Source organism: Mytilus galloprovincialis, chromosome 11 (assembly GCF_965363235.1).
Source record: "Mytilus galloprovincialis chromosome 11, xbMytGall1.hap1.1, whole genome shotgun sequence".
Taxonomy (NCBI): Eukaryota; Metazoa; Mollusca; class Bivalvia; order Mytilida; family Mytilidae; genus Mytilus; species Mytilus galloprovincialis.
This window is the reverse complement of record NC_134848.1, coordinates 20,474,478-20,496,646: the sequence shown is the minus strand read 5'-3', so window position 1 is coordinate 20,496,646 and position 22,169 is coordinate 20,474,478. Positions and strand designations below refer to the sequence as shown.

Genomic DNA, 22,169 nt, shown 5'->3' with positions numbered 1-22,169 from the left:
CATGAAAATTTTTATGTTGATTTAAGTATGTCTTAAAGTCATAAGAAACGAGTGACTGGTGAAAAATAATGTTCATCCAATTCTTGAACCAATGCATGTATATATCATAAACTTAGTCCTCTGTGCACGATTTTATCATTTTAACGCAAATATATCGTATAATCGTCAATTTTTTTTCTATCTGTCTGTTATGATTTAACAAATACTAGAACACACCCGCGAAATCGCGGGCATTCAGACCGTAGTTTAAAGTATGTAAAGTGTTGTTGGAAGAATTTTGTAAAATATTGAATGCATGACTGGAGAATTTCAGCAAATGTATCATAAGTCATAGGTTATTGGGGACAGGAAATTTTTTTTTTATCCCTCCTTCTTCATTTCCAAAATTCCCAATTTTTGGTTTTCTATCAATTTCAATATGAACATACATTTAGTATGTTACGAACATTCAAGTAAGGAACCTGTAATTTAGTGGTTGTCGTTTGTTTATGTCAGAGACATATAAAAGTATTATATGTCTCTGTTTATGTGTTACATATTTGTTTTTCGTTCATTTTTTGTACATAAATATGTCCGCTAGTTTTCTCGTTTGAATTGTTTTACATCGTCATTTTGGGGCCTTTAAAAGCTGAGTATTCGGTATGGGCTTTGCTCGTTGTTGAAGGCCGTTCGGTGACCTATAGTTATTAATTTCTGTGTCATTTTGGTCTCTTGTGGAGAGTTGTCTCAACATGGCAATCATACCACATCTTTTTTTGTTGTTGTAATAAATGAATTTTGTAAAAGATTTAATGACTGGAGAATTTCAGAAAAGGTATCAAAAGTTCACATGAATAGCTTATCTGTATATTATGAACATTCATTGCTATATAAATAAAGTGTATTTACTTTCAATTCCAAGTTTACTAATCGATCCATGGTGGTCAATTGATATACATGTAGTATACAGACCCTCTCCATTTAATAAACTCTGTGACCGCCGTGGATAGTAAACTTGAAAATGATAGCAGATAGAATTAAAATACACTTTATTCGTAGTATATGTATGTTCAAAGTATACAGAAAAACGCAAACCGGAAGTCTAATCTGACTTAAAATTTCGTCCAATGACGGGACAATATCCGGATGCCTTTTTTCTCGTTTTTCTCCCAAAATAACTCAATCTGAATAATCATATAAATGGATGACAAATGCGACTATGCACTGTACCTATAGGAAACAGAGGCGTGTTGATTAATTTATTGTGGAAAGAAGAGAAGCGACACCCAAAATGAGGTCTTCTCGTTTAATAGTATAGATGGCTACTCATTAAATGCCGTGTTGTGAAGCCGAAGTTTACCGATCATCACCTTATAGTAAATAATCAACAAAAAGCATGGGTAATTGTTTAATTTAATGACAGATTCATGCGTATTGCTATCACCGGATTTTTACGAGGAAAGTAACGCTTAGGTCACTATGCATACGGAAAATATGTCGGCGAATTGCTTCCTGGCAGCAAACAATTAAAAATAAGTAAACTTCTTCTACATGTGGACAAATTAAAGAATTTTCCTCAGAAAAAAGTATATGCGCATATTAAGTTGTATTATGAAAACTATCCATCTAGTTTTAAAAAAATATATGCATATTTTTTTTTTAATTTGAGGTTTCATACATATGACTGTAAACCCCATTTGGGTAAAAATGTGCATTTATTCAATAAACGATATACTGCATTTCGAAAACATTTGAAGATATATTTTTTGATAAGGGATTGACTTGAGTATTAGTTTCTCTCGGAGAATAATATTTGATAATATTACACATTCCAAGAAATATTCGCACCTCACATTTCAGATAACAAAACGGTACTGGAATATAGAAATACACACAACAAAAGTACATGATAAACCTTACACGTATCATCTTTTATTCTCACACCGAAGACAACATTTTCAATACCACATATAACTATTCTGGAATATATAAACTAAGTTACCACAAGTAGCATAGACAGAATGGTAACAAACAAAAATAAGACGATGTGGCATGATTGCCAATGAGACAACTCTCCGCCAGAGACCAACTTGGAATGGACATGGATTGGACAACTTGACATGGAAGTAAACAACTATAGGTCACCATGCATAGGCCATTTTTATACTGATAATACCATGTGTATTTAGTTTTCGTCATGGCAATGAGAGCAAATTTACCAACGTTAACTTCGTCTCGTCTGAACTCCAACCCAAAATAATCCAACCGCGTACTCAATGAGACTGGCGAAGTGAATGGTAGACAGGAAGTGGTTATAAACAATTTGAGTTGGAGTGTACTTTTAAATATGTTTTGCAACATTATCACAAAGAACCATAGCCCCAAGTTTACGGATGTTATTATATAACAATCGAAGTCTACGACGGAAGTCTGTGTTTGCTGAAAGGGGTTTCAATGCTTAATAGATTTTACTAAATAAACACAAGAATAGCCGTAGCACCTGACAGAAAATATTATTATATGCAATTCCACATGAACAAAAAACATGGCTGTACCTTACACTTTTAATAGGGCTTTTTGCAAATTTCATAAGCTTTAGTTTGACCAGGCTATGGATTGGATTTTTTCATTTCGAGCATTCGAGGCAAGCACGCTTCAATTGTGGGTCCAATTACATTCAATTCTAACGTACACACGCGTTATGCTAAAAATTGTATATATCTTATTTTTACATAATTATAGTTATTAAAAAACTGGTTATTATCGTGATATATGGACTGTCCATAGAACAGTGGTATTGACAAAGACAGCGATGACAGCTTAGCTGTAGACGATGTCATTATAGCTGTCGCACTAAATACCACTGTTCTACGGGCAGTCCATGTATCACAATAATAACCTGTTCTTCAATGACCATTATGTTTATTTCATTAAGGAACCATGTTTTAAAAAAATAACATAAATTCAAACTGTTCAAAACAAACTCGAGTTATTGTACGATTTCTTTTGAAAAGAGTGATAACTATAAGTCACTGCTTTTTATTTAAGTGCAATTTTTCAGTATATGAATACTAAATAAAGTTTTCTATAATTTTATGATTAACAAAAACATATGGTAAACAACTCAACAACTTCAATATAAAATGGAAATCAGGAAAATGTTTTATTAACCCCACCCCACCGGTCATTAACATGTAAAAGTCTGTTAACGACTGGTTCTCTGGTCCGTTTTTTCTCTGTTCTAAAAAGACCGATAGAAATGATTTCTGATGAATAAGCTTTTGTTTTTTGGTTTTTTTTTTTTCATGTGCGGTTTTGTTTTGCATTTGCGTTTATTTCTAGTTCAAATATTTATTGTCACATAAACTCTTTTAACAACAGTTTTTTTTTTCATGTGCGTGTACATGTAGTGTTTGTTTTAATGTTGTTTTTTTGTTTGCGCGTAAGTGTTTTTTTTTTCATTTTTCATGTGCATATTGTAATATTTTTCATGTGCGTGTATTGTTTTTTTCACAAGCGATACGCAATATCTTTCATATCTTTTCTTTTTCATGGCCATGCTTAAGATATGATAAGTTAACAATGCGTCCACTTCTCAATCGTCAGGGGTAAGATATTGTCCCATGAGTCACAATCAAACAGGCCATGGATGATTTATTACTGTCAGACTTGTGTGTTAAAACGTTCAGGAATAGATTCATTTAAGCTTTATTTTGCTGTAGTGAAGATTATTTCAAGTAAACTATTTTTGAGTTATCGATAAAAAAGACAAAGGAGTCAAGAAATTGTCAATAGATTGTTTATAACAACTAAGTATTTGGATACGTTTTAGGATTTGTTTTCACTCGAAGCAAACTTTTTTTTGTCTAAACGATGAAAACCAATTTAAAAAAAATATAAATTTGTAAATATACAAAATTTGCATTATTCCTTAATGTCATGTATCATTACACCAGAACCGGAGTCTTGTCAGATCCTTAATCGTGGATATAGTACAATATATGTATTCTAATGTTATTGTTTTCTGCATTTAGAGTAATTTGGAGAAAACGTAACATTGTGGTGTGGTGCATCCTAGACATTTGTATTCATTCATAATTAATTCTTTATAATGAAAAACGCTACGTTCTTGTCTGAGAAGAATCGGTATTTAATGGTTGCAACATTTAATTATTATTCGATACTGAAACCGAATAATGCAGTCGTTATGGTTGGATCACTACGATCACTCCATTAGACTGGCAGAGTGAATATAAGTGGGTGAGAGCTTGAATAATTCGAGTTAGTTTGTACTTTTATATATATTTTGCTGATTGCAGTATTGACAGAATAAGCAACCATAAGCATGAATAGAAAATAATAAGAAATATGACACGACCCAGTGCTTCAGGAGAACGGATGTCATTAATTCAAATGTTGTCTACGAAGGAAGACGTTATCTGTGTTTGCTGAAAGGCGTTTCGATATTTAAGAGATTTTTACATAACTGAGAAAAAGACAAGAGCGCCGGACAAAAATATCAATATACAAAATTCCACAAAAGAAATCCCTGTTTAAGTCAAACAAATGATATAGAAACAGGAAAAATATCACGTAGACAACAAAAAAAACCACGGACATTCCTTTGAAGAGATTTACTTTTGCTTGAATATTCAGCAATAAACGGTACCGGTAGGTTTACAAGGCAGATCGACCTGGACAAAGGGCGAGACATATGGAATGTAACTGAAAAAATAGAGTATTTTATATAGAAGTAGTATTATGGCAGGCCTTTGACGGAATAACATGATCTTAGATCGTTCAAAACATCTAACAAAGACACGATTAAATTGCCAACAATATAACATAGGGCAAAGGTAACCATTAGAAACCCCAAAATATAACATAATATAACGATTACTCACCCAAAATATAACATAATATAACGATTAGATCATCCAAAATAAAACAGAAGATAGCGTTTGAATCGCCCAAAAGACAACATAAGGTTACGATAAGATCACCCGAAATATAACAGAAGATAACGATTAGATCGTCCATAATATAATCAGGTTACGATAAAGTCGCCCAAAACATAACAAAAGAAAATATTACATAAGGTCACAAAAAACATCGCCCAAAACATAACGATTATATCGCCTAAAATATAACCAAGATAACGATAAGATCACCCAAAATATAACATAAGGTAACGATTAGATCGCCCGAAACATTACATCAAAAATTATGATTAGATCGCCCACAACATAACATATCAATTAGATCGCACAAAACATAACATATCAATTAGATCGCACAAAACATAACTTAATGTAACGATTAGATTGCCAACTATTAGATCGTCCAAAATATTACATAAGGTAAGGATAAGATAGCTCAAAATATAAGATACTATATATATATAATGATTACATCACCCAAAATAGAACATGAGGTAAACAATCATATCGGTCAGATCATAATATTAGATCATCAAATTATGTCTCGAAATCCGAAAATGACAAATTAGAATCATAATTGATTGTTCAATTTTCAAGTTGTTTTGAGTTTGGGAAAATATTAAAAAAAAACCTAAACATTATAAGACTATTTTTGGTATCAATAAAAAAATACATTTAAAGAGTAAAATAATACTCTTGAAGTTATTGTCCCTCATCTAGACAAATTTAAGATTAATTGCGTCTGATTCTAAGAATTTGGCCTTGATGTGACTTAAACTAATGCGAGATTATTTTCGAATTAAACAACTCGACATTGTATGCTAATCACCCACGATGTTTTCCTTCAACAGTTCATTCACAGTAATGCCTTTCTGGTATCGTGATATGGTACGTTATGTGTATTAAAACGGACTCTTCGGGATCACAGTGTGGGAACGGAACTGTACGGGTTTCTAATAATTTGGTCATTCGTGAGACTGTCAAGCGGGGCTCCGACATTTGCAATTAACAAGTTGCTTGATGGAAACTTTGATGAACTCTTATGTTACAATATAACGTTTCTGCTTCAAGTTTTGGTAGCTAAAACATTCTTTATGTAAATATGAACCAATAAAATAATAAGAAAGAATAGATATATGCATCCGAACGTTTTCCTTAGAATGATGTAGTTTCGTGTAAAACGATTAAAATTGTCTGCTACCAAAACTTGAAGCAGAAACGTTATATAGTAACACAAGAGTTCATCAAAGTTTCCATCAAGCAACTTGTTATTTTGCAAATGTCGGAGCCCCGCTTGACAGTCTCCCGAATGACCAAATTATTAGAAACCGTACAGTTCCGTTCCCACACTGTGGGGATCGGGATTTTCTCGCTGTGTTGAAGACGGATTGATGGCCTTCGGGTGTTTTCTGCTTTGGTCGGGTTAAAGTGACATCTTTTCCCCATTCCCATTCTCAATTTTAACTGACTTGATAAACTGATTGTTATACAATTTGTTGTAGTTATTTGTATTTAATTTGTCGCAAACTGTATTTTAAACGTATATATGTATACGTTTTACGTCAAAAAAGATTATAATTAGAATTAAGCTCTAAAATCAAACTAATTTGACAAATTCCGGTCTTTTTGATAAAGTGTCATGACTATCTTAATTGATTCAGTTGTCAAGTTAGCAATTACGTAATACATTCTATAATGTCTATCATTTTATTTAACTTTAATATTTAAAATCCAGAATAAAATCTTGTATTTTGTATGCCATGCATTGCTTTGGATCTGTCAACAATGAGTTTAACCGTATTTACATTTACATATGTTTTCATTTCATCAATTTAAAAGTTTCATTTGAATATTCAATTTGGATTTTTATATAATTGTATATATACAATTTCTTCACAAAAAAAAACCTGATTTGGCTTTGATTAAAAGTACATATTAATTTATTGGTTTAGTGGATACAAGTGTTCAGTATAGGGTGTTTCAAGGTGGCTCTGTTATTTGTCCTCTGTCAGTAATAATCACCTTTAAGGCTGTAATGTCCCTCGGCCTTGCCTCGTACAATTACATGCATCCTGGACAATTATAACAGTCAGACCTTGGAGATATAACAGGGAAAGTATTAAAACACCCATTAATTAGCTCTCATGCATACTTTATAACTGTTCTACTGTAGGGGAAATAACTCTTACTTATATTATAGTCTACAATAGAGGAATCCAAATAGTTTCCAATATTCAATTCTCATTAGATCTCTAAGAAAATACTACATGTAATCCAGGTCAGAAACACGCATGAACCCATATGTATCTCCAACCATACCAATCCAGGTCAGAAACACGCATGAACCCATATGTATCTCCAACAATACGAATCCAGGCCAGAAACACTTATGTATCTCCAACAATACGAATCCAGGCCAGAAACACTTATGTATCTCCAACCATACGAATCAAGGTCAGAAACACTTATGAAACCATATGTACATGTATATCAAACCGTACGAATCCAGGTCAAAAACACTTATAAAACCATATGTACAAATGTATCTCCAACCATTCGAATCCAGGTCAGAAAAAAACCTTATGGAACCTTATGACCTACAGAATGCGCGAGAGCCGGTCTGTCGTCTGTATCCATCATGTATCTCCAACCATACGAATCTATATAAACACTATGGATACATATATCCATAGATATCAATGAAACTCCGCCAACAATTATCATTCATTTCTTTCCAAATTACACTTTTTTTTTTAAAAACATTTGAAATTCTGATAGAAACAAAACTAATTATGACAAAAACTAGTCATAAAAAAAAAAAAAAAAAAAAAAAAAAAAAAAAAAATACTATTGATTTGAATATATATAAAATAAAAAAAAAAAACAAAAAAAAAAAAAAAAAAAAAAACGGAAACAGAAACAGAGTCCTTTTTTATAGTTAAAAAGAACCTATTATAAAGAACCTCGTTGTTCATACTTAGTATAAATTTTATGGCTTTACCAGGATCACTAGTTTTCAGAATGAGAAAGATTCGAGTTTAAAAAGATTTATACATTAGAAATAGTTTTAGTTTTACATGGTTTTACATGTTAGACAGGTCAAGTTGTTTATACTATGAGGTACTCGTGTTAAAACATACTGCAGGTAGTACATTTAGTGTCCTTTAAGTAATAATGAGCTTCAAACAAGGAGGATAACAATGGCATTCTTTCCAGAATTAAGGGAATATTTAATTTATCTTTATTTTTTTTTATTGAATATCTACTTAGATTTTCTTATTCGCTCCATATTTTATCCATGACGACGACAGGCTAAAGAAACCTAACTCTTCATGATATTAAACTTGCACTGGAGAACTTAAACAGTTGAGTTATCGCGCCTTACACATTTAATAACGTTATTGATTTAATAGACATAATTAGAGTCATCATAAAAGCAATAAACTATTGTTATATACCTATATGGAGTTATTTTCTTTCAGAACGATAGGTCTTTCTTTTGAAGAATCAACCCGGACGATACCATGTTTCAATAAAAATGTTCCAAGGCATAAAATAATAACATGATTGATAAAAAATGCAAACTTTAATTTACTGCAAATTATATTCGTCTGATAGTTTTTTTGTCTTCGATTTGGAAATTTATTTTTTAAAGTTCAATCTATAATAGGTGCAAAAGAATGCGGGCGCATTTTAATTAAGATACAAATCATGTGAAGTTATGTTAGTTTATCGCTGCATACAGAGACATTTTCATATATTTGAAATGAATTTTAATGTAAAACTTTTATAACACTTTAAAATGAAGCTAAGTTAAACATATTCATTTTGAAAATCTTATTGATTCTCACTAAATAGGTTGAATGATTGTTGGTTGCTTAACGTCCAGTGGCAAATATTTCATGTATGTTTAGGACGATGCACACTGAATTGGAAATCAAACATGTATTGATATTCGTTTTCGTGTAACATGTACATGTATCACGATTTCATACTCCCTTCGTGTCAGTTTTGAACTCTTTTACATTTATGTATACCTTTCACTCTGTCAGATTATCAACTAATAAAATATTCTTATATTCTATTGAAAAAAACATTCACATACCGCACAATGGGCTCAAGTGGGGTGGGGGATATAATTATATCCTGATTACATGTATCTGTTAAAAAGATGTATTGCTGTAGCTATTCAAAATATAACATTCGATTCAATTAAAATTGATGAGAAAGTAATAACTTTTCCGCAATAGAAATATAATAACAAACAGAAACAACAACATAGCACCCCACCCCTTCCATAAACTAAGTTGGTACAATAAATTACTCACAAAGTGTCTTGTATTTTTCATACATCGTTATCGGATGGTAACAACTCATTTGTGTCTTACTTCGTGCATTTACAGTAATATTTCTATTGTGCATGTATAATAATTTCTAAGGTTAATTTATATCTAGATTAATTAGTGAGTTTTATTATTTCACTTTTTAAATGAGCCGAAGGGCGTATAAAAACCTGAACGCATTAAAAAGGAATATCCCACTTTAGTTTGGTCGGTAATATAGGATGGTAAATTGTTCAAATGTTTATAAAAACTTACATTTTTAAACGGTATTTAAGTCAGATAATACATTTTAAAGGATTTTCTTGTCGTAAAACACACCTCGGAGTGTCAGGATTGCCCAAAGAAAGACCTCCCTACGGACGGCCTTTCATTTTATCAGTCCTGACACCCCTGGATGTGTTCTACGAAAAGATATATACCTTATTCTAATCACAATTCAAAATAGATATGATAATATGGACGACAGACTATCTCACAGTGATTGGTTGGTATAAAAGAGTTTATTTCCGTCTTATGAGTTTGAATGTCCCTTTAGTATCTTTCGCTTCTCTTCAAATGTTTTACAGACAAATTTTGAATTAATAAACTGTTGACACAGAAAATGAAAAAAAAAACAACATGATGGTGATAATTTATTCATTTCAAAATTGCTGGACCAAGACATGATAGGGGACAGCTCGTCAAAATAGTCGGTCAACATGAGATGTACAGATAATAATTCAAATTCATTATACGTAGTTCGTATCACACTAATTCATTAATAAGCAGAAAACTTAACATTAAAAATTGAAATGAATTGATAGAAATTGGCCGATGACCAACGGGGACAGCGTCTCGAAATAGTAGGCATACTGATGTGATGTGAACTGACAGTTATGCAACTGTATAAACTATTTATTAAGAAACATTATTGATATATCAAACTTGCTTAAGCAGAAAAATAAGCGTTGAAAATTAGTTCTTGATTGATAGTCGCTGACCATACAAAAACCGTATGTTAACCAAAATGTCATAGGTTGCGTTTAACTTGTATCGTTGATTCATACTAACATTTATTTCTGAACTCGTTGAAGTGTTAGATTATGGTATCAGGGTCTTGATTTTAAAGCGTCTTCATTTCTGAATTCTTTAAATTTTAAGACTGGTGTTAAATTTAGTTTACCATTGGAGGTGTAGCGTCAAATCAATATTGACGACATTAAATCAGTACCGTTATATCTCTTGTAATGCATTTCAAAAAAGTAATAAAACTCGGTGTTATGTAAGTGTAACTTACACGTAAACTAAACAAAATTACGTTCCCATTGGTAAAACTCAATGTTTACATGTAGTATAAATCATGTTTTGTCTACATGCAGTCGATACTCGATGTAGGCCTTGTGTAGATTAAGTGTACACAAAACTAGGCATTTAAAACATTAGTTTCACCGTGTATATTTAAGGAAGAAACGATGTTTGAATAAAATTGATATTTATAACAGTTATTAATAAAGTTCTTTGTAGAAATACATGTATTTGAATAATATAAGAAACAAGTCTAGATGTCCGAAATAAGAAATACATTGGTCCGACTTTTTCCACGTTCACATCTTCCCGAATCAACTTGACTTACACAGAAATATTTGCCACTGGTCTTTACTCAAACAACGATTCACTCATAAATGCATTACTTAAAAAGTGTGAGGTAAATGTATTATTTGTCTAGTATCTCGGATCCGTTAAATTACACTTAAAAGTAAAAAAAAAAAAAAAATACCCCCTCCCTTTGCCGAATACTCATTGGAGAAGAAATACCACTTGAACAAACAAAAAAGATAGAAATATTGTCATCCCTAATATATCCTTCTTCTTCGTCTGTAAGCACGCTGCTGCAGCTAATGCTTAATCGAGACATCTTTAGTATCTTTAAACTACTGTAAATCATCAAAATGGCTTTCATAAAGAAAAAAAACACCTAACTTCAAAAAGGGGAAGGAGGGTATTTTGTTTATTTATCCGAGTCAAGAGTTTTTCCGTGCAAACGTTTTATTCCGTTTTTTTTTTTTTTCGATGCTGGTATGTATTTTTTCCCAACATTTAACACTATAATGTATGGGGAAACTCTTGATTCAGAATTTTTTTTATCATGCATCTGTAGAATCAGATCAATTTTCCAATTGGGGTTCGGAATATACCCCCCCCCCCTTCCGATTTAAAGTGAAATGGTCGTTCCTTACTGCTACAATAGTTGTCCGAAAAGTTTGCATTCTGTTCTACGTAATGAACATTTAAATGACATCGAGTTTACAAGTGTGAACAAATCTTATGTACAGGTAATTAAACAAGGTGTATAGATGGGAACAAATTTAATGTGAAACCAATGTCCAGTATATTAAACTAATTGTAAACAAGTTTAGTGTACATGGAGTTTGGTGTGAACACGGCCTAAGCCTATTTGTATACAGTATGTCCTGTAATCACAATAATTAATCTCGTAAGTTTGCCCATTGTTCAACAATAATAACAACAATGAACGCAATAATTTCTGAATTAGCTATAGTTGTTTTGATTTTTATCAAGATAATTAACTTTCAATGGTATTTGTAGACGTTGTATATTGAACTTTTAAGTACAATCCCTTGACATTGGCGATGAATTCAGTCAAGCCAGTGATGAAACTCTGATTTGTTTCTTAATAGGAAGACTGTAGACAGACCAATTCTTTATTATTCCTGTGTTAACTTATTAAATAGAAACGCCGTGTTTACAGCGTGTTTAACAAGTAATCTCGCGAGAATCTCGTGGAATGTATACGTTAGCGGAGGATATAATAGTTTCATTACTGTATAATTGTACAGGGAATTTGCAATCAGAACAGATATATAAATATTGATATAAAACGTATTATACATGAAAGTAGCACTGCCGTTTGATAACTGTCGTCAAACCTTGTCATTTATACTGTACTACAGGGATTGTTGTTGGAAATACAAGATTCAATTTTTATTGCTATTTTATTACTTTAAACAGACATAAAGTGGTGTATCTGCCTTTTTGTCATGTTTGCTTTCACATTTGATTCTAATAGAAATGTATAAATAGATCAAGCATTTGTTCAAATTAAAAAGAATTTTATTATCGAAAAATTGTTTTTTTTTATTGTGACGTCACACTTGCGAAAGAAAAAACAACTCAAGGGGTTTTGTGTGTTAAACTGATAATTTGTCTAATAGTCACATTCATGGTTAATCATATCTGTACCAAAATAAATGAAATTTGCAATCTCACAGTCAATGTAACACAAACATGACAAAATGAAAAATATAAATCATATCTTTCTTCTTTCATTTTTTCATTTTATATATTCAAATATCACACGAGTAAGGGGACGTTGATAGTACAAATCAGCCTGTGTGATCCCCTTCAAGTGATTTTGGCTTTTTTTCGAGTACGAGTTAAGAAAAAGGTATATATCAAATAAATCATATTTGACAAAAAAACACCGTTTTGTTCCATTGGCATCCAGCTTATTGTGGTACTCATGACGCTAATATTGTAGCGTTTATTTGTTCCACCTAGCAGAAGTTCCCTTCAAAATTTGTTATAAAAATACAATAATGTATATTCCAATTGGAACAAATATTCTATGCCCTTTATTTCGTCTGAAACAAATTCTGTATTTATCATTCCAGTAGAAATAATATTACAGAATAGTTCTTCCATATAGAACTTATGCTATGGAAGAGCTACTATTTCGTGACACCGGCAGCCATGTTTTTGGCTTGAATTTTTTAACATTTGAATGCCCTTCGTTAGCTCAAGCCGAACAGATAAAGTACAGGGAACCAGCCAAAGACCTTGGCATATCAAAACAACGGCCATTAAGAAAATTATTCTAATATTTGCAGGATTGTGAACAATTAATCTAAGTCAGTTATATGTTTTTATGCTGGAAAGGTTATTACTATATAATAAACACACATGTGGTATCGGAAATTGTCTATCGAAAAGCAACGTGAGAATAATTATTGCACTATTAAACACGATGTGGTTATAAAAAACATAAGAAATCATACAAATTATCTCCAATGATTTAGTTTACTTGTTCCCATAAAGACTTACTAACCCTTATGAGTAGTTTCTTTAATTTCTTTGACATGAATACCTGTACGTGTTGAATGAAAGTTGTACGTGTACATAATGTAGAATACAAGAGATTTGAAGATATTGTATTTGTTATTCTGTATTGGAGCGTACATAGCAGTTGTTATCCATAGTCACGTAACGAGTGCACCGAAGTTGATATTCCATTTATCAAGCAGAATAAACATATGGTATGCTAATATTAATGCTTGTGAAAAACGGTCTATCTATAATAAATGTTTCAAACTAGATTTTTGTTTGGAGAATTATTCACAATATGATTTTAATACCAATATACTTACAAAACTACGTAGTGGAAGCTTGAAATTATTTTTAGAAACAGGTCGCTATGACAATATTCCTAGAGACAATCGTATTTGTAGATGTTGTAAAATGAATAAAATTGAAGATGAATATCATTTTGTGTTGATTTGTCCTGCATATAGAACACTTAGATGTAATTTTTTGCCAAAGTATTATTGTTCATGGCCAAATACACGAAAGCTAATTTTTCTGTTACAAGCTGGGTCAAAAAGCTTAACTAAAAATCTATGTAATTATCTTAAAGCTGCATGGAAACTAAGATTGCAAATTATCAGTTAATATATTATTCATTTTGTTATAAGTTATCTCTGCATTATTTAATTTATTTAATTGTTCTCTGTATTCTGTCATATTTGTCATATATGTATATATGTATTATGCTAAAGCAATGTTGTTGCTAATGCAATAAAGATTCATTCATTCAAATATAATTGAAATTACAATATCCAATTACCGATGAACACAGGTATATTGTTTTCTTTTATTGGTCAATTTCAATCCTCGAATAGGTCTTGTTTTTCTTGACTTTTCTATGTAAGACACCAATAGTCCATACAACTTAAGATTGAGAGATATTTCAACAGATCTGCCATACAATTCCGAACGTGACATTCCCTTCCTTTTAACTCCCCCAGAACTATACAACTCTACATGATATTAACATTCTGGTATTCTACTTCCTTGTTAAAATAATTCACCATATCAAATATTGTCTGTCAAATCAAACTTCAAAGAAATGTCAATAATAGTTTCTTAGTATCTACAAAATGTAAATATCAGACGATTGGTGTTTGGCGGAAACATTAGATGCTTATCTTAAGTTAATAGTTCAGAATAGTTTTCATGTTGTAACTCATCATTATTAAAAAGACCCATTATGGTGGGTACATGCTAGTGTTTCTCTGTTATAAGAAGTTTTTTTCATATTAAATTGCATGCATTTCCTATGATTAATTATTTAAAAGGACAATTACAGGTGTTTTATCAAAACGAAAATAATAGATATTTGAATCATTGATAAAAAGTGCGGAAAAGTACCACCAACTTGTTTCCTCTCGTTTTTCTCTCTCTTTTAAAAAAAGTTTTAATCGAAGAAATTCGCCATTTCATATTCTGAAGTTTTCTACATAGTATTTTGTTCATTGTTCAAATGTTTTCCTTGTTAAACAACTTTATAAACAATCGAAATTCAACCAGTGATGTTATTTTTGTCCTTTTGATGGACAATAAATATGCACCAAAAAGATATCATTTCTATAAATTCTTTCCACTATATTAAAATTCACAGAACAACAGCTTTGAAAATGTTTTTTGAAGTCCTTACAATTTTTTTTATTGAAACTTGAGTTTAACACTGTTTAATTTTTTTTTGGCGAAATTAACTCAATTATATGAAGTAGAAGTTGTACATGGTTGCTAATGAGACAACTACCCACCAGAGGGCGTACATGTAAATGTCAGCAGTTTTTTTTATGTTATTAAAAATTGCTGTTACAAAATATTAGTAATTATTAAAAATTAAGGAATGTATCTCCCTCATGCAAAGCTCTGATTCCTTTCACGGATTTGGCTATACTTTTTGGACCTTTTGGATTATATATAGCTCTTCATCTTTTATATAAGCTTTGGATTTCAAATATTTTGGCCACGAGCATCACTGAAGAGACATGTATTGTCGAAATGCGCATCTGGTGCAGGAAAATAGGTACCGTTAATGTTATTATCGTATACATGGGAGGATAATAAATGATCCCTTTTGAATTTTACATTTTCCCATGGGAGCTCATATTCCATTTCAATTTCTAAAATTTCTCAACGAAAATATCCTTGAAATAATTGCAGTTACAAGAGTGACAACAGTAGCATGTTGGAAAACATTGAAACATATTTTACTAAATGAGTTATCATTTATCCTCGTCCCTATAATGAGTTATCATTTATCCTCGTCCCTATAATGAGTTTATTGACAAACACTTTGGTTTGTTGTCTTGTAAAATAACAAAGCCAATTCTGGAATGACAAATCTGTCCCGCACAGTGTGTATAGGGTCCCGTATTTCTTTTTTTACTATTAGTAGACTTCACTAGATTAGTAGTCTGATTAAAATACTCAATTCACGATAACCGGTTCAATATTTACTGATGGAATTAATTTAACAGCAAAATGTTACATTCTGTTATTCAGACCGACTGTTTATTAATAAATCTCTGTTATTTTCCGATTTAACTCTTATACTACTCATACACTTAACAAGCATGCAGATTATGTAAGCAATGTGCTGTATAATATTTCGATTATGTCAACACCAATAACAAAAAATCAAAGAATTTGATCATCTAATCCAATCAGTTGATATGTATTTTTAATGCTTCATAATCATACTTGTTAATTGAAGATCAAAGAACAGATTTAATCAATTTATTCAATAGTCAGCAATACGCAACAGTTGTATTGGTAAAACAAAATTGATACTTTCGAATTGATTTAGTTGTTAAGAGATATAGCCACTAAATTTCATTTGAGCTAATTTACACTTGGGCAATTTTCAACCCTACCGTAGCACCTGAGATCACCCCAAGTTTTTTGTTGGATTCGTGTTGTTTAGTCTTTAGTTTTCTAGGTCTTGTCTTTTGTACTATTATTTGTCTGTTTGTCGTTTTCTTTTTTAGCTATGGCGTTGTCAGTTTATTTTCGATCTATGAGTTTGACTGTCCCTTTGATATCTTTCGTCCCTCCTTAAAACGACTTCTTATCTTTACTTATATGTATAAGTATAATTATATAACAGCACAACGTTTTTTTCCTGATCAGATCAACTAATGGTAATATAAATTACCAAAGCAAAATCATGATGTTTTAGTCACTATGATTTATATGACTCTGTCGCATTGACAGGGTGTTTGTCGTATGTGCGTCGTGTCATGGGGGGTATGACAATGGTCTGCATCAGCCCGTCCAAATAAACATTAGTATTCAGAGACTATTTGACATAAAGCTTCCAAACTTGGTTAGATTCAACAAATGTATAGTGCCAAATTCCCTTGTCATTATATATCATCAGTTTATTGATTTGACAATTTTTACAAAATGCTATGGAATTTTTACCTTTTTCTAGGAATTTTACAATGACAAATCATGAATTTTTATCTTAGTTTTAATGTTATGACATCAACACATTGGAATGCAAAACTTCTGGGACCATTTGAGAGAAGTCTTTCATACCCATTTTTTAGGATATATAGGACGTTTACTATACTTTGGCTATTATACTATTATACTATAATAGCACGTTGTCACACTCAATTTAATTTCTAATTTATACAGCGCGGGGGCAATTTGGTAACAAGTTACAATATTTTTATTTGAGTATAAATTAATGCAAGCTAATAATTATTTGTCAATTTTTCATATTAAACGTCTATTTTAAAATGACATGTGCAAATTTTATATGATATATTAATATTTCATTAGAAGTTTATTTTATTAATCCGTAAACGGCACAACTGTATGTGGTAAGGGCAAAGTGACATATTTATCAAAAACATCATCACAATAGGGGCCTATCCCTGGAATGTTATTACAGAAGATGTAGGTCTTCATCTAAAGTTCCATTTTCGGAATCCACTAGTTTTATCCATTCAAAATGTTTGCCTGTTAACCCGTTCTTTTTATTTCATAATTTTATAACATAAAGTTTCAAAAGTCATATTTCAAATGATCTTATAAAACCCTTGTTAATTTTTCGTAGTTTTGGAAATAAAAAATGATGCAAATGTTAAATGTATTAAAAATCGAGAGAGAAATATTTCCCGCTAAATTGAAAATGGCTTCTATTTCATTTTGTTTTGCTTAAATTATCTAGTTCGTTTATGTATACACCATCAATCTTTAAAAAAGCATGTTATTTTGAAACAGAGTTGTGAACATCTTTCGGGTAAATTGGGTGTCTTTAGGCAGTACGCAATCTGTCTAGATCTTTAGTTTAAAGTGCATGTTTTTTTTTTAAATACATTTTGTTTGATTTTTTATACTTGGCCAATTAAGGAAAAGAGCTTAAAAGAATGGTGTAAGGAAAATAACTTAAAAACCTCGTAATATGGCAAAATTATTACCAATAATGCAGAGTGTTTTTTTTTTTTTTTTAATTAATACACGTCAAATTGGGAAACTGTACAAAAAGAAGCTAAAAATGCATTCAGAAAAAAATGTTCTTAAAATCATTTGTTGAATTTATAACTTTTCTATCGACATGAAAATGCAATAACGTATTTGCTACAGAACGAACTTTCACCATTTTTGTACCAATGTATGAATGGATAACGTTTTCCCATGGGAAGAAAAATAAATGAAAAAATCATGAATCAAAATGTTTATGAAGACCATTACCACGTGACCATTACTGCCGGATACATTCACATCACAATGCATCTCATTTATTAGATTTAAAAAATTTCCTTGACACTGTGTTAAACCATTATCAATCATGATGGTCCATTACACAGCGTTGTCTGTTGTTTTCCGTAGGGATAAACAACTTAACAAAACTTAATATCTGGTCATAAGATGTATCAATATGTCGTAATTTGTACAATGGTTAACTTGATAAACTCTTAGGAACACGAATTTGTTCGTTATAGGTCAATGCGTTTATTTCGTTATTTATCAGTATTTACTAGAAATGAATTGAACTGTATGATAACAGCAATGCCTTTAAACACGTCTCTAGACACAATGGTTTAATGAAGTACACATGTAAACTATATATATATAAAGGCTACATTGGCAATCATACCACATCTTCTTTTTTTATTTTTATACAGTAGTACACCAGTGTTCAAATATAATCTCATATCACTATATGTATTTCATCCTAGCGCTAGCGCAATCCTAATGTTCTTTTGTCTAAATTAAACTTTTGACGCTGATAACCATACTTCCCTTATATGACAGGTCTCTTTATGGGTACAAACGACGTAGGTGTAAGACTAACTCAATTACATATGCATCCATACTTGTAAACTATGTCTATTTTGAGGACTATTTAAACTGTGTAAAAGAGGGACGAAAGATACCAGAGGGATAGTCAAACTCATAAATCGACAATAAACTGACAACGCCATGGCAAAAAAATGAAAAGGACAAACAGACAAACTATAGTACACATAACACATCATAGAAAACTAAAGAATAAACAACACCAACCCCAACAAAAACTAGAGCTGATCTCAGATGCTCCGGAAGGTTAAGCAGATCCTGCTCCACATGTGGCACCCGTCGTGTTGCTTATGAGATAACAAATCCGGTAACTTGTTTTATTCGGTAGGTCACATTCATGAAGGGGTAAGGGGACTGTAGTTACGACGTAAGGAACATATCCGATATCATTTGTGAAACGGTTACTTCATAACGGTCAACCAACTCGTGATGGCATCCGTAAAATGTACGAAGAGATGATTTCAACTTCACCATTTGGAACTCTTGATTTAATAGCTTCCTTGTGAGCAACAACCCTCTATCAAGATTATGTAAACTATGTAAACATCTGTGTAAATGAACTTCTATTGTCATATGTTTTATGTCTAGTTTTGTCTTTTCCCAAAACATTCAATATGAAAATGTATTCTTATATTCATAAGATATTTAGTGACCAGAGATAGTTTTGATAGTAACATAATGTGCATTCTAGAAATTAATATACATGACACCTTCAATAGGAGAATCTAACATTATAATTTACTTAACAATAACAAAACAAAAACAATCTTGTGTACTATTTCAATCACTTGAACAATGTACTGCGTATCTACGTAACACACATTTACAATACACACTGGACATGGTGTTGTCAGTTTGTTTTAGATTTATGAGTTTGACTGTCCCTTTGGTATCTTTCGTCCCTCTTTTTGAACAGTGCACTGCGTAGCTACGAACACACATTTACATTACACACTTGAAATATGCACTGCGTACATTGTCGCCACGAACACACATTTACACAACACACTTGAACAGTACTCTGCGTAGCTGCGTACCATGGATTTATATGACACACTTGAACAGCGCAATGCTTAGCTGCGTAGCACACATTTACATTACAAAGTTGTTCCGTATTTGTATACATCAAATGTTCAATTTGGAAGACCATTTTTGCTATTGTATATATCATAATGTTTTGTGCAATTATTGTTTTTTGCTCAGCCATAGCACTCTGACAGAAAAAGTAAACCATCGATATTTGCTTTTCTTTTAATCGTTAGCTTTTTCTATTTTAAAGTTTCGGAACTTAATTATCGATTGATATAAAAGCCTTTGAAAAAAAAACCAATTCCTTTAATTTGTGAGGTCAAATGACTTCCGTTACTTATGGAAAAATGTTTTAGTTCCTCCAAATTGTATTTAGGTAATGATAGTAGTTATCAAAGGTACCAGGATTATCTTTGATATCTTTGATATCTTAGTTCGATTTCGAAGAAACTGTGTTAACGTGGAGGTGAAAAAGGGCATCTACATAGCAATTTGTATTGGCGAGTAAGGCCAATGAAAGTATTTGAAAAAAAATATTTTAAACGTTGTTTTTTCTGTTTTGAACTTTCGTCTTGCGGAAAACGTTTAGATAAGAAACAATAGAATAATATTTCTTCCAAACATGACCTACTTTTTTACTTATTCACGTCACTGTAATTACCAGGAAATCTTTGCCGATATTCTCTATCAGTGGGTGTAAAAGCATGTCAATATCAGTACTGGACAGGGTGACTGTCTGAACCCCCCAAAAATGCACTATATGAAACTTAACTTGTTAATTTGTATATCTGATAACCAAAGGTTACCACGATAATGATACCGACTTCGTCCTCTTTCACAGAAAAAAATTGCTATACAGTGAAACCCGGCTAAACCGAATCCTCCCTAAACCGAAAACCTGTATAAACCAAATATGTTCATTCGCACCGTTATATCAAGTTGTATGCGTTGTGAACCTGATAAAACCAAACATCGGCCAAAACCGAACAAATGTTCAGTCCCATGTATATGAATTTCAGTGGACTAATATGTACATACCTGCTGTTTCTTTGCCGATATTTTCTGTAAACGACTGTAATATCATATTGATGTTATCAAACTTGAAGTAGTGCTGTTGTTGAAGCGTAAGCCCATAGTGTAAACCATCTATAGCAATGTGACAATACTTGTTAACAATGTGACTTTGACCATCGGGGTCATAAAGTAGGTTCACTTTATTCCAATGGAAAGTCTTAAATATTGTAGTTACGAAGTTAATAAGGGAATTCATATTAGGTCCAACACGGGTCATTAAATTGAACATATGTTGTTTTTCAGCAAAATCACGCGCCATGGCACCAGGCGTCACCATAGCTATATTCCAGTAGTGTATTTGCCTACCAACAGGTGCGGCTGCGTAATCACAACATGGCCCGAAAAACACATCAACTTCTTTTTTAACAAAAAAGTTTATAGCTTCATTGATACCATCAGCCACATTGCATTTTGAATCTGCAAAATGAATGGTTATATTTCGGTCTGTAATTATTCCCAACTCACCAACTACTTTTTCTAAGGCGATTGCCATGGCCGGTTCTACTCGATTAATTGAAAACAGTCGGCTATTATCCTCGGGCAGAATAGTACCTATCGTAATACTCTTTATTTGTTTGGCGCATACACATAGTACTTGCATCATTAAAACCGGAAGTATACTCCTGATATCCATATTCTATTGAATGCACAATTTTAGCACCTTTATCACTTTTAAAGTATGTACATTTTCACTATTTTACACCATTAATATTTCCATAATATTTCAGTAAAACATTCAAAGCTTCTGGTAATTGTCACACATATAAAACAAGATTTATCCTTAATTCTTAAGAATAAAGTATAAGAGCAATTATCGAATCTGAATTTGTATTCCCAACAACATGTAACTTTGAAATTTGGATGTTGGAAGTTCAGCGAAAACGATCCAAGCATCTGCGGATTACAATGTCTTACATATACATTTGTAAGGTCTGACCAATGTTTCAACCTTTATAGAATTACCTTTTTTTTATCTATATATAACTTTTTTTAATGTTGGAATGAATAAATTCCGTTGACACAGTTTATAGAATATCTATGGTTTCCAAATCAAAAACATAAATTTCCATATATCATGATTGCATTGTAATCCCTTAAGACCCGGATATTTAAAACTGGTACGGATATTGTATGGTTCCTTCACCTCTATGTAAAACCTAGCATAAAGTTGTCATAACGTCGTATATATCCACACTAAATAATACTTAATCCTTTTATAAAAACTCACTTAACATGACATGCATAACATCTGAATTCGCACGAGAAATCAAGCTATTCATTTCTGTGTATTTGTAAATGACTGTACGTAGCCATACGTATATAATATATAATACATAAACTCTTCCTTGGAGTATATCAACAG

At 31.7% G+C, this 22,169-nt stretch overlaps 1 protein-coding gene across 1 annotated transcript in view; it reads right to left on the bottom strand.

Moving 5' to 3' along the window:
* Positions 1-21,637, bottom strand: part of LOC143051848 (atrial natriuretic peptide receptor 1-like) — a 375,823-nt gene extending 354,186 nt beyond the window's left edge. Inside the window, exon 1 of the mRNA XM_076224835.1 lies at positions 20,771-21,637. Coding sequence (XP_076080950.1) covers positions 20,771-21,440 — 670 coding nt within the window. The 5' untranslated portion in view covers positions 21,441-21,637. The remainder of the gene's footprint in view (positions 1-20,770) is intronic.
* Positions 21,638-22,169: the final 532 nt, after the last annotated feature.